The sequence below is a fragment of the Danaus plexippus genome, chromosome 12, assembly GCF_018135715.1.
Source record: "Danaus plexippus chromosome 12, MEX_DaPlex, whole genome shotgun sequence".
NCBI classification, from domain to species: Eukaryota; Metazoa; Arthropoda; class Insecta; order Lepidoptera; family Nymphalidae; genus Danaus; species Danaus plexippus.
The window spans coordinates 4,541,340-4,560,761 of NC_083545.1; the positions used below are offsets into that span (position 1 = coordinate 4,541,340).

The 19,422-nt window shown below is 29.1% G+C and overlaps 2 protein-coding genes across 2 annotated transcripts in view; one reads left to right on the top strand and one right to left on the bottom strand.

Moving 5' to 3' along the window:
- Positions 1–19,422, bottom strand: part of LOC116772281 (uncharacterized) — a 43,915-nt gene that overhangs the window by 4,416 nt on the left and 20,077 nt on the right. The window contains exons 4-7 of the mRNA XM_061522172.1: positions 17,930–18,099; positions 16,413–16,550; positions 14,375–14,516; positions 437–595 (exon numbers count right to left, since the gene is read on the bottom strand). Coding sequence (XP_061378156.1) covers positions 437–595; positions 14,375–14,516; positions 16,413–16,550; positions 17,930–18,099 — 609 coding nt within the window. The remainder of the gene's footprint in view (positions 1–436; positions 596–14,374; positions 14,517–16,412; positions 16,551–17,929; positions 18,100–19,422) is intronic.
- On the top strand, positions 3,856–4,514 carry LOC116772282 (uncharacterized). Its single transcript, XM_032664401.2, has one exon. The coding sequence runs from the start codon at positions 3,864–3,866 to the stop codon at positions 4,260–4,262; it is 399 nt and encodes a 132-aa protein (XP_032520292.1). The 5' UTR covers positions 3,856–3,863; the 3' UTR covers positions 4,263–4,514.

The following is a 19,422-nucleotide window of genomic DNA, read 5'->3' on the forward strand; positions in this document are numbered from 1 at the left end:
GAAGAAAAAAAGAGTCTCATGAAAAATCACCTTATCAATCTTACTGGGAAGGTGGAGATTTTTTGTTTTAGACCCAAGCCCAAAAGTGAAAATAGACACTCCTTTTTTATATTTAGTATAACAAAAAATACGTTACAAATATTTGCTAAGAAAAAATATTAATAAAAAAGTGCGATTTTGTAATATAAGGACTGAAAACAAAAAAGATAAGATCACATATAAAATTCCAAGTAATTAAGACTTACAGTGCTCTTTGATCTAGAGGTGCTAGGTCATTTATATTTTGATTAACAAGGAAGTTATTTATAAACCCATTAGACTGATCTTTGGAAATCCATTATAAGCATAAATCATAATAAAATACATTATACTTTCAGTAGTTGCCCAGAAGTATGTCCAATTAAAGAATAGCTATTATAGTGGTTGGTCACTGTACCTGATGCTGTTCCTGTGACTGTGGGGGCGGTGGTGGGGGGAATGGTCCCATGGTGTCTTGCGGAGGCATGTTGTGGGTGGGTATAGCAAACACGCGCTGCACATGAATGCGCATCTCACGGGGATTCATCGGCTCATCCGAAGAGTCCCATGGCATCTGCTGTAAATTAAATCATCACATAAATAAACAACTACACCAAAAGTTTATCAGAAATAAATACTTTTTTTTTAAATATGTGTAAATTTAAATAAGTATCAATAGATAGGTACGTAAGTTGAAACTAAAGTTACCCGAACATTGTATGGTCTTAATAATTTGATATAACAATAAAATAGATACTTCATATAAATAATGCATTAGAAACATATCGAGCTTGGCGCAATTCTTATAAAAAAAAATAAACGTTAAGAAAGCAATGACCTGACATGCGTCGTAAAAACTAACGAATTCACACGGCGCTGTAGCAAAAAGGTTTGATATATTCAAAGCACTCTGATGCACGAGGGTTAACTGACAAATTGAATTTCATACTAACAAAAGTACATTACAATAGTTACTAAAAAAACTCAACTGCAGTCCAATGAGTTAGTAAATTAAAACATAAATTTATCACATCTATTCCAAGTCCGATATGAAATACAAATTAATCTATTTGAATAATGATTATAACGAACTAATTATGAAAACTCGAAGCCAAAGCAAATTATTCTGTTATTAATATTCGATTAGTGTAGTGATTAATGCGGAACAAAATAAAAACACGGAAGGGCTGGCGATCTTCTTATTGTCCACGCGTCCTTCGGCTTAGTCTTAGTACATATTGTTTGAATTAACATTGTACCAACATACACACATAAAATTGTTTAAGTATAGACTGGTATAGTATAGTATCTTAGTCTACATTCGACCGCAATTGATTGACAAGCAATAAAACAAAAGAATAAACTTAAAAAAATATTAAAAAAAAACACATTCAAGCCTTCAAAATAAATAAATATTAAATGACGTACCAAAAAAATAACTTTCTATAGATTTAATAAATTATCATATATTTAAGATAAAGCACGGAATGTTACAAAATGATAATACAAAAGTAAGGAACACAGACGAGTATGAAACAAAGATGCACTGCGGTCTAAGATAATGATCATTTAATCTCACCGCAGAACCGGTTCCGCTTACATTTTAGTATACATTAAATGAAATAAGTTGAAATGAGACACAAGATCTCCGACTACCAATACTACACGTCTAGTAAATTGAATCCATAAAAAGTTTTATAGCAAAAAATAATTCCTTTGATAAATATAATGATCGCTGATTGGATTTTTGAAATAAACTATACTTTGTTCATACCATTATAATGTTTTAAATTTATTACAATATGATTCAACAGAAGTATTTCATGACAAGGCAATAGTTGCCTTTATTTAAAAGATAAGTTTATTAAATACGCATTCGTTTAAACATAAAGATTTCTAAAATATACACCACGTACCATGTAAGTACAATTAATGAATTTTGTTACTTCCGATTACACTTGGAATATTTTTATATATGTACATATAATTTCAAAACAATCACTTCAACAGAAGCTTTAAATGTAAATGAGTTCTATACGTGGACTTTATCCTATAATATTAAATCGTTTCTTTATGTATTAGGCTATTTATTGATAGAAACACCACCGGCTAAACCACTTTCTTCGACGCTATATATGAATAATTTTATTTGGACACCTCTCTCTTTAATGTACCTCTAAGGGAAATTAGAAAGTGACATTTATTTTAAAATTTATATATAAAAATTAGACGTAGAAACATCTTTTTCCGAAGGTCACATCTGTCAGGTTTTGGCTTCCTGTATTCAGATTTTCTATGTACATTTTGAAGATGACCTCGGCTTTTCAGTTCCGTATGATGCGGGCTGACTTCAGAACTATTATAAAAGATGTACGTCCCATGAATAATAATTACAAATAAACTAATCAATGTGCTTAGGACGCTTTACAAATTTATAATTGCTATAAGCATAACTTTCAATATTTTTTCATCTCAAAATAAAACGTATGAATATAATTAATTGAAAAAGAATATACGCATTTGATATATCTTGAAAAATACACATTTTGAATTTTGAATAGTCACAAAAAAGTTAAACTAAAGAGAAATCCTAGACCCATACACGATTTGGTAGCTGTAAACCGAACATTCTCACTTGTAAATCCTTGGAAAAATCGTGCACTATTCCGTGAATATGCAATTTGAGGCGGTCATCCACAGAAATTAAAGAGAAACCTTCATCTTTAATGATGACAGGCTAATGTTATAAAATCATAACATTTATTACACTAACTACAAAACAACATTAATACCATAGTATGTATGAAATAAAATAAAACTGTATAATTGCTTACTAGTCATTCGTCCGTTAAATTAATTTTAAAAATATAAAATTTTTATTTCTTTTATATTTTCGTAATATTAAAAAAAAATATTATTTATAGAATCATTAACATATCAATACAAACATTCGAAATAAAGAAAGTCTTCTCATTTTAATAATTTATTTATTAATATGGAAATGTTGTTATGAAAGCTTTAGTGTCATCCCATTTACTTCAATGCCAAAATAAAATATGTCACCGAAATAGGAACATAATGGCATTACTCTTAGCACTTCCTAAGGGATATATACAGACTATTATAAGGGTGTGGAGATAATAGAGTGTAGAAAAACTACAAATAATTTCCGACAAAATAATTTACATGCAACAAATAAATCAAATCGCAAACCTTTCATTACGACGAGTTTTTATGAATATTACAACTATAAAATTTCATACAACAAATTTTATTCTAAATCGTATTATACTAATTCGACACTGCGTTATCTATAACAATGTTATCTCAATCAACTTAAAAATAAAATATACATTGAAACAAAGAAAATATTTTTTTTTATTATATAATCGTCATTGAAAAACTACCTTCAAAAGTTCTTGCCTAATGTATAACGATATTTTGTGCGCGTTTAAGTTTATAAATTATATCATAACAGACAATTACTGATACCACAGCTTCACATTAGAAGTGATATAATGTACACTACACCCGGTTGGCGGTCGCCGTGTAAGTAAATTAAGTAGAACAAGGTTCATGTGCGTTCATATCCCATACGTCACTTAATATTTACAACAAAGAAGAAAAAAAGTCACCCATTAAAAGGCAAAGCGATGCCGCTCTGTGGCCTCGACGGGCTATCATTGTTACATCTTCGATCAGTTACCCTGCCAAGTTCAAGAGCGTCTCGTTTTAAAAGAATACAAAAAAAATATGTACTCAAATTAGGAATGGTGCCGATCGAGATACGTATATATAATGTGTTGTGGGTGCGCGCGGCTCAAACAGTCGACAAACATCGCAACATGAACGCGTATCTCGCGCTGGCCGGCTTGCTCTCAGCGTCCGTACTCGCTGTACCAACATCACAATCACGCGAACGATTCGGTTACGAAAGAGAAATTATAGGCAACCGATACAATCAAGTACCAAAACTTCTGGACTATGTCCTTAACGAGGAATACCTTAATTCACAGAAGAACAGACCAAAACTTGTAACGAAACTGAGACCAGAGGACGCCGTCATTTCAGACAACATTATATTAGAATCAAATGTAGTGAAAATTGTTAAACCCGCAAAGAAATTGGAAGACGGTCAGTTGGTAAGACAGCGACGGGGTTATAACTTAGAAAATGTCATAGTACCAGCCAGATACCCTTATCTGCCTGTGGTGCGGTACAATCGCTTCCGGCGCTGGGGCTAGTGGTTTCATTAAGAAGAATATCGCGCCAACCAAAGTCAAGGCTGCGATGAAAATGTTCTATAGTAGTTCTCTAGACGCATGTATAGATGCGCATGCGCATTGATCCACTACAGATACATATTCATAAATGTGGCTGTGATCGGATCGAGTACCGTAATTTGGTTTTTGCAGACTACGATCAATAGAGTGATGAGACTATAATTAAATTTAGTGATACAATTAAATTCTATTTAAGATAAAAAGTTAAAATTACGAGTAAGATTATTTATTTCATATCCTTTCTGTGAAGCTAATGAATTTGTTAACGAGATGGTTATATTTGATTATAATTTCGATAACTTTATTGTGAAGAGATGCTCCTAAAATAATAATAATAATAGTTAGCTGTAGACTGTACAAAATATTACACCATTGCCTCGTTATCTTTTAACAGTAAACAATGAATCTAATGAAGTAAACAATGAATCTAATGAAGATATTTTTTAAATGATGCTATAACAAATGGCATTGACTATCCACTCAGTGGATTTGAACAGCGTTTTTAGGCTAATCATATTCAATACTATTGCATCGCGTGTATGGACCGGTACTTAAAAAATATTACAGCGATTAAACTATTATTTTGAAATTGGAATAATAAAAATTTAATACACAGACACACAAAAACGTTCAAGTGATGTTTGAAAGTTGCATCTTCTAAATTAAATACAACAATCAAAATGCGTTACTTAGAGTTCCCTTTATAACCGAAATGAATACTACCGATTAGAAAAAGAAATTGAGGTATTTTTAATATTAACTTATAGCAACGCGGAAATTGTTGTCCTCAAGTAAACAGACTCATGAATTAAATAATAATAATAATAATAATAATGCTCTAATATAAGCAAATCCATTTAACGCGCATCGACTGTCAAGGAGACACCGGCAAAAACTATTATAACTACTTATCGTGTCTATATGATAACTATACAAGCAAGCCTACTTTAATTAATCTGTCATTTTTTCCGTTTGTACAACAAATAAATAAAAAAAATAACGAATATTTATATTTTGTTATTAGTTTACTGGTTCAAGATGCATTATATTATATTTCGATGCATTATATTTCGTAAATGATCACTGTTATTACGATTCTACAATGTTTTTTTTTTCTAACCTTATAATTTAAATTGATAGATTTTTTTTAAGAGAGCAATGATCTTTTAACAAGCTCCCTTCATTATGTCTTGGAATCATTTATATTCAAAGTACAACACAGACACGCCGATCAAAACTCCCAATCCGTGCTTCATTAACGCTTGAAATCCGTCACATAATACAAATTTAATTAAGATAATATCATGCCAAAGCCTTCACATGAAGCAGTCCCTAATATGTTTATTTGTCAAGGGCATAACTAAAAGTTATATATTAACAAGCTATCTCATTAAATTGTTCCACAATGTTCCGATATGTAATTAAAAAATATATACATATATAGTAAATATTTGTATTTGTATTGTACGCTTGACGCTATTTATAAAATATAATAAGTAAATCGCAGGAATAGATAATTCTGTGAATATTCATAAAATTCAAAACAAATTTTAAGACAAATTTTACGAACTAAACATTTACAAGCTTAGTGATTTTACAAACTCTTAAATGTTAGAGTCATTATACGAATTAATAGCTTAATGTAAAATGTCTTTTTAAATTTTTATTTTTATTATTCCAGTAAATGATATGTTTAACTGTAAAATTTTATTAAATTACTTGATGCAGATTCTGATTTAGATAATAAATTTTTTTCTAATCTATATGTATCGGTAAATATTACATATACATATATGCATATCTTATGACCAGCTCGTTAAATTAATTATTATCAATGTCAAAGAATTAGGTTACCAAATTTATATGACTCCAGCTGATCTTTCCAACGCGACATTGTATTAACTATATCATGATATTTACTTCCTTAATCATTAAAATTAAACATATGATTTTTTTTTTTAATAAACCTAATATTAAAATTAAGTTAGGGGTACTACATGAAGAATTTCAAAATAGTTAGATTAACCCTGATAGATCATTGTTTAGAAGCCTTGTAAGTAAAACATGTCCGAATAAATCCCACCCTTTTCATGCTTGACAAATCTACAATCAAAGTACTTGACGAGATAATCCATCGAGGCCAAACTCGATTTGTTTGCTGCATAGCAATACTATGATTACTTTTCGGTTCTATAACGAATCACTGTTTTCATTATTATTATTTAATACATAGCTATAATCAAAATATTCTTGATTTTTTATTTATATTCCTTAAAAAATCTTATCGAATAAAGTAACGTAGCTCACATTAACTGCTACGTAAACACGTAAAAAAATAGAATTACTTATGTCTAGATTTCGATTTGTTCTTGTAGACATATCTAATTAACTTTTTGAACCATTTATGTTGAAAATTATTATACTTTTATACTATTTTGTTTATATATACATGGCATATTACTTGGAAAAAACTTATTAGATAGGCTATTAACAAAAATTCACTGGCGACAGAACATGTTACATTTTAAATAATTCTTTTATGTTCGTTATATACCACCTCATTTTTTATCTTACCGAAGTTACGAATGTACATAAGTACATAAGTCATAATAAAAATAAAGAGTATTTTTTTGGCCTGATCGCCATCGAATAGAAACACCGTAGGTCACACCTTCAATATAAATAAGGTACAAGGTTAACTAGAGAATACAAAAATAGTATTAATATTAGTAAATCATTTTGTCCTATAGCTTATAATTAATTATATTCGTAGTTATTAATCTAAAAATCAGAAGTTTATGCAGTAAATAACACTTACTGATTAGTTATTTCTAATACCACGAAACTAAAAGAGTACTGTGGTTTGATTTCAGGTCTATGGAATTTTTGGAATAAAAATTACGGTGTGTAATTATTTATGTACATTAAGTAATAAGTGAATTTTCATGGGATTATCTGTAATGGTACGTGTATATCGTAAATGTTAAATGATATATTTATGATAAATCATAGCAAAAATATTTCATATAAAATAATTAAAAGTGAACTAGACTGCGTTATTAGGTATTTAAAACGTTGGTAATCAAATAGAAAATTATATTTTTTTTACATAATTTTATGGAAACGTGTACCCAATACCATATTTAGTTAAATAAACTGGGTTTAGGCAGGCAAGTAGCATTTAAAACGTTATCTGCTTATAAAAAAGAAATCTTATATATAAAAGTTCGTACAAGATTAATGTTTCCAATACAACATTATTTACAGCGTATTAAGTCTGAAATTCAAAAAGAAGAACATAACTATACAATATAATGTCATTAAAATTTTGCTAATAAAAAAATTAATTGGGGTAAAAATGTGTTGTATTCGATCTTTAACTTCATCAAAAGTTGTGAACAATCACATTATAAGATATAATGAGTTCTAAGACTTTGGCGAGTATTAAATTAAATAAAACGAATATATTCCGTTTTACTGCACGTTTTTAGTAATTTTAAGCTAAATACTCCTGACGTTTCGGTTAATTTGCAGCAATCGTGATCACGGGCAAAGATGAAATTGTGACTGGCTTAAAAGGACTCGTATCCAGAGCCGTAAAAACATTTACAAAAAAAAAAAATGAAATTGTGACTTAAATGACACATGATGTCATAAATAAAATTTTCAATAAAACTGTCACAAATTCGTAGTCTTGCATTGTCATGATAATATAAGTACTTTTTGATATCCGTCCGTTATAAATAAAATGCTAAATATTAATATTAAAATAAATAAAACTATAATATGGTCGTACCATTGAATTATTACTTCGCTCTTTCTTAATTTTCACCATCGTATTTAAACCTTCAGAATGATATGAAACATATTTATAATATATACCGTGAAAACCCGAATTATTAAATTGTATCATAAATTGCAATAACGTACCATTTATCCTGTGTTCTTAATACAAATTAAATTAACAGCATACATTTATAAGTCATAGCTCAAATAACTTGCTTCAAATGCTATTATCATTTAATTTAATATAATTTTCTATATTAAATTTAAGATATATTTTTAATACGTTTTTTTTTATTTTGTATTCGTTGATAAAAACTAATATATTAGCGTATACTACGTATAAACGTATATTGTATTCGAAAATCTTATTTTTATTCACTTTTGAAATACAAGAATCTTAGTATAACTACTACCGATAAAATGAATTAATATCAATGAACATATATTAAATTTCTCTAATGCAAAATCAATACATACTCTCAGCTTTTGACACAAATATGATGTAATTTATAATGTCCAAGCACTTGTAGTCCTGTTTTGCAAGTTAAAAACGTGTTTCGGTCACAGGTGTTGAATTTATAAAAACATATATATTTATGTTTTATGTTTGGCCAAATGATTCCAAAGATAAATAAATATACTACAGTTTTATTATAGCGTAAAAAATAAAGCTCTTAAGTTCTGATCAAATAAGAATTACCTAATGTCAAAAGTTACGACGCACTTACGAGTAAAGCGTGATGATAATATTCTTAATTTTTTTTTTGTTTTACAACACTAATTAATCAAACGTATATATGAAATTTAAATTAGTAAAAACAAAAAATCTTTCGCCTAAAAAACCATACCAAATATTGTTCAAATTAATGTCAAAAACTAATATTATATGTAAAATTTTTAAATATACATTTAATTTGAACTTAATAATCAGATATGTTTTCCTTCCTTATACATAGATAATATTTTTTTGCGCTAACCCTCGTGACGGATGGCGATCCACAATTCACAAATACGAGTATATAATAGCTGAGGAGTTTCGTTCCGAATATTATATAGGGATCGGCGATTACCTCTTCAGGCAATAGATATGAAAAGGTACAATGGACGGATCCCTCATAGACTGTGGGGAGTTTATAAAAGGATAGTAGGTACGCACATTTATCTGAATCAGAGTTGAATACAGCACTCAGAAGTATTTATTTTATATGTTTTTATATGGCACACGTAAGAATGAATCCTCAGTAACGAAACAATGTCATGAAATAACGCTTAAGAACTCTATCCCAATATGGAGGCGTATCCCGACATAATGGGATACGGTACTTCTGCATTGAATAGTGATTGTTAGTTGTCAGAACACAAAAGAAAATCAAATACAGTTATGTATAGACTGAGACAAGCGTTATGATGGCCCACTGACACTATCATTGTTTTAAGAACATTCATTACTTTTTACCGTTACACTTAAGAAATGTTAGTAAGTAGTATTAAATGTCACTGTGCTATGACCAAGATGTTCAAGTGATTGAATATGCATGATTACGATTTAGATTAATATTTCATAACGGTATATATAGTTAAAGTTAAAATTGTAGTAAATATTTTATAATAATAATTTGTATTTAAAATTTATATGTCACGATTAAAGATATTTTATACATCCGCTACTCGAATATGAGGCACACCGAACTGCGGGACATCATTCAAATTTTTCGAAATTTACTGTTTAGATTTCAAGTACCTACTTTTCGGAAATAAAAAGGCTTTATTATAATCGAATATCAATCGAAAATCAATGACGTTAAACATATTGTCTAAACGTTAACATAAAGTTAAATAAAAAATATGCAAAAATGCAAAAACGACATCTACACACGACCGACTGCAAGTTTTGAGATGATGTTAACTACTGCGTCATTTTTATTTAAACATTATATACTATAATGATCTTATACTAACATCTAATAAAAATGTTATCCGTACGCCTCACTGAGCAATGCCAAAAGAAACAAAAACGTTCCGTACATAAAAAAGCTGTTTTGTTTACACAGAAAGGTCAAAGGCCTCAAGTTTTAAGGACAAATATATTTATAAACAGTCATCGAAGCTCATTTACATTTATTTATGCTAAGTAATAAGTCACTCTTAACAGTATTTAGGATCAATGTCATAAGTAAATTTTTCTTATATTATAAATAATTAATAATATTTTTAAAACAATATCAAATATTAGATTAGATTGTTTTAAATATTGGCCTTCATCCGTGCAAAGACGTGCACAGTATATTCTGCCAGTGTCGTTATATCAAGTCTTATTCGGGAAATTAATTCCTTTGAGGCCAAATGACAAATAGAATAACATTTAAAACCTTTTTGCTCTTCTATCGTTCGATCAAATGTGATCACGTGGGTTGACGGTAAAAACATGTCTGATCTAGTAGGTCATTTGTTAACCGAACCTTTAGTACGAATTCTATAGACAACGAATACAGAGAAAATTTTCGAATGGATACCTCAGACTAAAACTTCATATCTATGAAATGGGCGAGTCTGTTAACGAAAACCATGATAGTTTTTGTTAGATATTGAGTTCGTGCTAAGGTCACAATATTGGACGTGATCTCGTTACTTTGACAGAGTGAATCTGATTTAGTGCCGCCCTAACGAGACTGGCCTGCGGGTACCCGACTCCTAAAATATAATTACATTTTCCTTTTCATCCTTTGTAACTCTTAAGAGATCAGAGACTAAAAGTTTTGCAATTACATGCATAAAAACATACACACAAGCGTTAATTTATTAGGTATTAATTATTTTTTTATGAAATATTTTGTTATCTATGTGCAATTAACATTAATATCCAATGTAACCAATGTCTTGAGTCAAAATGAAGATTTTTTTTAATTAATTTTAATCGTATGATTGAAAATTGCCAGCCAAGAATTTTTTATACATACATTATGGCGAATATTTCATTATCCGATTTAAAAATTTATGATATTGTATGTACGTATTTAAATTATTATATATTTACTTTTAATATTATTCTTTTATAATTCTAACTTAATCATAATTCTTATTATTATTTCAAACATAGGAAAGCGTTCTAAAATCAATTCATTCTGATACAAATTATTAAATTTGATATGAAAAATTACATGTAAAACAAAAAAAAGAAACAAAATATTTCCAGCTTGTTTTGTTTTCACTCTACAAAATGGCGTCTGACACGCTCTGAACCATATAAAATTAAGTCCTATTCAACGCAAAACCTTGTAATTTTATTCACACACAAAGTTCTATTTGAAGATTAGTTTCCACAAGCAGTTCTATTATAAGGGAGGAATAAATAATTTCTTATAATATATGTTTTTATATTTTCCAGAATAAAGAAACACATTTTTTTCGTTACAATATTTTGTTAATATGATTAAATACAGCATTTTCTGTGGTGTTCATGTAACATATGTCATTGTTTTATGTACGTATTTACTTCATTCAATATGTAACATATAGAGTCGTTACTTATATACTTTTATTATAATTATATATCGAATTTTTATTTTTTACACAATCTTTAAATGCATAAGCAAACTTTGTATTTATAACACATAAGAAAACCATTATTAAAAGAATATAATTTTGAATTTTCCTTGTACTGTTAAATTTCCACGTGACCTCAAGAAACAGTTGTTACGTTGAATTAACCTGTTAAAGCTAATTATTTCGTTGACTTGCTTAAAAAATCGCTTTGATGTTAACCGACTCATTTATCTACATTAAGATCAAGAACGAATATTTGTAAAAGACTTTCAAAACAAATTTTGACCTAAAATTAAACTTCCAGAAGGCTGCACACCTTAAAGAGAATATGTTAATCGAAAATCAACATAATTTTTAAAATAAGAACTGGATTTTGAACGTGGTTTTGAACATTCCTAAAAATAAAAAGAAGTATGAGGTTTTATATTAGACTGTATGAAGTAAATTGTATACCGGAGAATAAAACGACAGCTAAATTTATAATGTATGGTCAAAACGACATGGGTGTATGGGCTTCGTTTTCTTTGACTGTCTTGACTAGAACTAATTTAACCAAAAAAAGTCTATGATCAAAGTAGACTGTATACTGTGGTTGATAAGGAAATAACACTGCCTTATCTTTTAATATATATATATATATATATAGAAGAATTTAATACTTTCTGTACGTATTCACAAAAAAATATTGATACAATTAAAGTAAACGGGTCATTGCACTTTGAGTGTACAGCCAACACATGGGCTTATGTAACAACAATCCGGTTTTGGCAAAATCACTTACTTTATTCTTATAAGGAGAAAAAAAATTGCCAGAGCATGCATTTAATAACCGTTACCAAATGTTTCACTAAGTTACTCAAGATATAAATGTTACAAATTATTTATTTTGTATTTGCTTAATAAATATACAAAAAAAAAATAGAAATTTCTAATTCAAGACTCTTAATGCTTACGAAGCAGTATTAAAAAATATAGAACATATTTTTAAAATTATATTTCATTTATATATTTTGTAATGGAAAGATGTCTTAAAAAAATATTTCACTTATGTGCTAAATCATAATACGAATGCTAAAGCCTACACCTGATACAATAAAAAATTACTAAAGAAAATTAGACGAATTTAATTTTTAATAAATATAAATATTCGTCAGAGTAACCGTTAGATTATCATACGATACTATTCGTGGCGCTCTCAATATAAATTAATTGTACACTTATTTTAAATACTTGATAAATCGAAACTCCTTAGTCGCTTGTATGAGGCCAGGTACAAAAACGTAATAAAAAAAAAAATAAAAAAAATAAGAAGTAGAAAATATACACACGAATTAATATCTATACCAATATATCAGTTGAATTAGGCATTCTGTATCTGTAAGCATTTTTTTACTCAGGAAGATTAAATTATATTTGGATTTAAGTATGAAGCAAAAAAAAATCTGAAATAAAAAAAAAATGTACTAAAAACAGGAATAGGTTATTTACTTAATTAAATTGATTAAACAAATGCGCAAAAGCTTTCATGATGAAAAATGAATTCCTTAGCTCATAGTCTTATCATACAGATGCGTCCCATATTCTTGAGATGGAATTGAGAAAATTAATGAAGCCCAGAAGACTAGAATGGTATCGGTAAAACGAGTAGCTCAATTTTCATTTCCCTTACGGTCTTATACATACAATAAGCAACCAATATATATTCTTTAAATTGACATCACTAGCAACGTAATATAAGTTTATACAAGTTATAAAGGATATTCTAAATTATATATTCCGGAACGTTGTCACTTCCTCTCAATAAAACGTTACTTGTTTGATACAAAATCAATTTCCTTAATGGATAGACTCAAAAAATGTTTGTTATAGCATCAATAGGATCTCGCTACCTTCTTTTAAGAGGAAATTTTGAAATTGTATCACTAATTATATTTTCTTTTAAAGAATCAAAGTTTTTTTTACATTTTACAATAGCAATATTCTTGATATTTAAATTTAATATAAAATAAAATGATATTGATATCAAGAATTTAATACTTACAAGGGAAAAACATTATATTATATGAAATACGCAAAAAGCCTAAAAATACTATTCGTATATTTTTATAGAACATCGAGATAGTTCTAGAACATTTTAGAATGAGGTCGGTTGGGATTTCTAGATTTTAATTCACCATTGTGTGGATTTTCAGCGAGGATGCGTTCAATAATAAGCCGTGGAATCGGAAATTAAGCTCCAGCAGATCTACAATTAAAATCGTGCTTCGTTTTAAAGTTCACGAAATCGATAAGATACTTAAGATATACATACTTTGACTATTGAATTCTATTGATGATTTTTCTATAAAAACCGATCTAACTAACATCAATATTTAACTTGATTTCGATATTTAAAACAAAAATTAATTTTCATTTTTATGTATTACCGATTCAAATAATCATAGATCCTAATTACCCTCTATAAAAGATTTACTCAAATTTAAAAAAAAAACAAGTTTAAATCAAACTCGATTTTTTTATATTAATGTAAGTAACATCTTTATTTTTAGCAATTATTTCGTTTTAAATTTAAAATTATTTAATGAAATGAAGACATGTTATAAGTCCAATTGTAATAATAATAGACGAGAATTATTTTTTTATGTGTAACTATAAACTTATACACCTTTATCATTCCATTCTGTACAATAGGAACTCAAATAGGACACGAAACAATTTCAATATCTACATACTTAAGTACTTACAGGTAGGAAAGGCCTCTGTGGCATCTGGAAGGGTCCCCGTGGCTCTCTCTGTTCCGGGGCGGGGCGGATCGGCAAACGAACTGGACCCGTCAGGGGGAAAGCGAACACTTGAGACTGGGGGTCAGGGAATACTGGCATGGCTCTGAAACAATACCAATTCGTAGCAGTACTTATAGTTTGTATGTATTCTCAAACAAAGTCTTACAGCTTGAACGTTCTTTAGAAATTTCAGATATTTAAAATTTATATAGTTTTAGAAAATATAACATACTGATATTAATAAACTAAAAAAAAAACCTCTGCGTTCATTTACGTATTTGGTTCAATGAATATTGTTTAACTATGTTAATAAAAATTTAGACAAATAAAATATTTCTCATTTGCCGCAATCTATTTTAATGGAAAATTATCATAATATGATATTATTTAAGATAATATAACATACAAATAATAATAAGAAAATTTTGCTAAGTTTTGGAGCATATAGCCGTTATTTAAAGTCGGAATCTGCGGCGAGTGAGCAAATTAGTTCGCTTGTTTAAGTATCGTATTGTATGTTTGCCAATTGATTTTGAACTTTGTTTTATTTAGATTTTGTGTTGAAATTTCTGTTTCAAAACAAGTAGATGATAAAAAAAAATCCGATAATGTTAACAGTAAAAACATTGTTGCGTACAGAAATAGAAAATGAAAGTACAAAATCATGCCATAATTCAGAGACCTTTTAAAGAATGCGTTTATAACAGTCCATTTATTAAAACTGTCTCGACGTTTCGTCTGAAAATTACTAAATTCGAAGTGATAAGTTTTAAGTATCTCTGCGACGAATCTAAAGAATATTAGCTATATATTATTTATACTAAGTCTAGCTCTCATAAAACATTGCTGTAACATTTGAGATATATATTTTTTGCTATAATTTAGAGAGGAATTCTCAGGGGTAAAAAATAATGAATGAACATTATTAAGATTCCGTGACTTAAGTGTTGCTGTTCGTCCATCTGTTAAGTCAATTAGTTTTCCGACGGAATATATTTCGTGCAAACTCGGGAGGTTCTTTTTTGTTTGTTAATTTTGTTCATTTCAAATATAAAAATGTGGAGATTATTAAAGTATGTGCTATTTTATAGCCTTTTTTAAATTTTTTAATCGCAAATAAATATTTTTATGCGATATAATGATCTGATAAATACATGATAATCTCTCTGTCATCTGTTTATTAGAAAAATTATTAGAACGGGCTCGTTAAATCTTAAGGGGAATTTTGCTGTATCATTACGTATACATTACGTATATAATTTGTAGAGCCACAATTGTTGTTACAGCTAGATAGAAAAAATATATTGGAAATAGATCTAAAAAAAAGGCTGTTTATATAATGTATAAGTGATATTTGACTTAGAGATACTAGATATTTTAAAAATATGAAAAATGGAGACATAGTCGCGGAAGACAGGTTGTATATTTAACGGACAGTTCGCACGAAAGTCCGACTGATTATATATAAAAACATCTAGGAGTGATTGTGTTTTCGAAATTAATGTTTTGTTCAAAGAATAAAACATTATTTTTCAGTGCAACAGTAAATCAAAAACTCATTAAAAAGGAGGAAAACATGTCGAATAATAATCATAATTGTATAATTAATAATTAATTAATCGTTAAATAAACTTCTTTTAAAAAAATAACTTGTATACTGTTTCATTTTACTCATTAATGTTTTTTATACAAATGTATAAATAAAACTATGAAATACCTCGATTGATTGCCACAAATAAATTAATATAATATAATTAATTAAGTTTTTAAAATTATCATCTTGAAAATATAAATTTTCTTATAACTTTTCTCGACCTATCGCTTCAGTTCAAATTAATATCTTCAATATAAATAAAAAAAACTATTCCATAAGTTATACATAATAATATATAAAATATACAGTAGTAGCATGTGTATAATATAAGCATGTGTGTGTGTATATAAAAAATGAAATATATAAGAGTATTATATGTATAATATTAGTATATAAGCGCCTTACCTGTCGTCGCGTTCATGACAGATGATGGAGATGCGCTCGCCCTTAGCTTGAGGCGCGAGGGCTCCCAGGATGTTGAACGGGAATCTACGCTCTATGGGATTTTCATTGCGGTGCTCAACAACACAGTTCATGCGACCTCTGGAATAAAATTATTCATTGTGATTATTGACTATAACTTCGCTAATCACCAAATAAAAGCACGTATATTGATTATATACTGTTAGTTAGTGATAAGTTGAGTGAAAATAGATTCAGTAGTTTATTGCACTGTGGTAACATACTTAAAACATAGTCATTGTAAACGTTTTTTAGTATATTAATTAATATTTTTCACGTTCCACAAATGTCGGACGATTCCATAAAAATTGTACAGATAATAATTATATACAATATTTTTGCAGTATATATTTTTAACAATAATTACTTCGATATCTCGTTAAAGTTATAACTTCAAGGAAATTAAATGGAAATCAAAGTTTCGTGAATCTCACAATATCTGAAAGTCAAGGCGTTTTTTCGCATTCATAATTTCAACACAATAGACAAAATAGGGTCATGGCTTGTCAATTGTTGTGTGAAACAATCATTCCTACGTACTCGTATACTTCAGATATCCTTAGCGAACAATGAATTGTTGGAATTTCTTCGATACATCAATATACGTAAACATGTATATTATGTAATATATACATACATTGTTAGGAGATTACTTAGCCCAGAAACCCAGATTACCTTCAGACCCTTCACTTCTCAGAACATTTTAAGAAGACAAATACAATGACAATGTATCATTGCGAAGACGAATAGTTTTTTTCTTTATTCATTCGTAAATATTATATTGGAATAACGAAAATCATTTTTATCATTTTTAATGAATTGAGACACACTATCAAAACAAAATGGAAATATATTTTAATCCCGGAGGAGTTGGTGATTCCATTGCGTTCTCTTGGAATTTATTAAAATCCAAATGGGCTGTTGAAAATCGTGTCAATCAAATTTATTAGGGTTTCCACTCGGGATATTATGTTATATGTATTTCAAAAATGGAATTGTGGAACAATGACAATTTTAGGACGCAAATCCTCGCATCTGGCCACATGAGGTTAGACACAGACGACAACAATACAATACTTCAGCAGCCATATTTATACTTATCTCCATGAACTCTAGTTATTGGAAGATAATATATTATTTCTTTGAAATAATATATATGTATTATAAATACTTCTTCCTACAGTTCCCCTCACTATTCAGCGTTTGTATGATTCTTTGATAATCAATAACTAGGAATTCAACGTTGCTTAAATTTAAAACATTTTGTTTCCTCACAAAATGCCATCAGTCGATTCAAAACAAAAACTTGTAAAAAAATATGTATGTATATTAAAAACATATTATTAAAACATAGAACTGACGTGTCAAAATGTGACCACCACCAGTGAAACCTGGCCGAAACTCTCATCAAGTTCATACAACACGAGTCTTAATTAGTACATTCAAAATTAATAACATACTTCTGATTGTTAGCCAAGGTAGCACCAAGCAGCTCTTCAAGGTCCAGGTTTATGGGCATCTTGATCAATGGTCTGATGAAGTCATCATCGTCGTCCTCGCTCGAGTTTTCAGACTCAGAGCTCTCGTCGCTGCCGGAATTTGCCGTGTCAGCTTTATCATCGTCAATTTTCTGTAATCACCAAAAATATTATATTAAATTTAAAAATTCAAAAAACAACTGGAACGACTTAATGCAAATAATTAATGATACACCAGCTCTTATCTTGGAACGACAATTTGACGTAGTTGAGAAATTGTTTAAGTAACATTTATAACGAAAATGTTTTTGAACGCGTGGTCACAAACGGGTATTACTGTGTTACAATGAATGCCAATTTGGTCACAATGCGAGCTTCCGCAGTGACATGGAATAAACAGCATACAAAACAGAATTAGGAACGTTTTCATTAATAACTTAAATCTATGTGGCTAGTTCTCAACCGCATCGTCTAATATATGAATAAATACTAAAATTATGTTAGTTTTTTATCAATACATCCATGGCTATTGTTGTATTTGGGCGGTTTTAATGAACATATGATATCATTGAGCTATTACTGAATAAAAATGTATTAATGTTGAAAATCTCGTATGTAACAGTCATTTTGTTCTGTGCTGTTTGCCGGACACAATACTCTCGGACATCCTGTTAGAGACAATGCAACCACGAGGCATTGTTTTACCGCCCCCCGTTTGTAAATATTGCTGGCAATTCAAAGGATTATTTAATTAAGCCAGAGATATATCCAATATTGATAATGAAACGCAATAATAATATACGATGAGAGCCGAATCCATTATTCACATCCAACTATCAGAAGCTATTAAAATCATTATATAAAAACGGTCCCAAGTCAAAATTAGACACCCAAAACAAGATTAGCATATCAAAGGGACATTATCTAAGAATTTTCTGGACTTTCGCTTGCAAAGAAAGTAATAAAAGTAAAATCGAGACTCGAGTCCAAAAGTTTCTAGATTGAATTTGCCGCTGATAATTTAGGTAGGAACATTTGATTTACGATATTTGGGATTTTCATAAAAATTATTATGTTCTGTTTCCTAAATAAATTACCGGCATCCGAGATTCGATTTACCTTTTCACATACGGTTGTATACGTTTTGCATCGTATTGAAGTTGATTTCTATTGTAAGTATAAATGTTAAATAATGCAAATGGTAATGTTGAATATTACGTAAAATCATAAAACATTATAAAGGTAACAATTCAAATATGTATAGTCGATTTAATCGAAGAGAAAGATAATACTTAAGCTCTGACCGCTTTCACATGCAGTGCGGTCTAAGAGGGGTAGCACAAAGCGAGTGAAAGCCGTGTCATTTGTTGCATAGCCACGCTCCATCGCATGCATTTATACATTTAACCCGATATATTGAAATGATTGTTCGTTTTACATAACCCATAACGTAACACCGTCAGTGCCGATCTCAC

Bases quoted from the DNA above. Each gene is read 5' to 3' on its own strand.
- LOC116772282 (XM_032664401.2), top strand. From the start codon at position 3,864: ATGAACGCGTATCTCGCGCTGGCCGGCTTGCTCTCAGCGTCCGTACTC.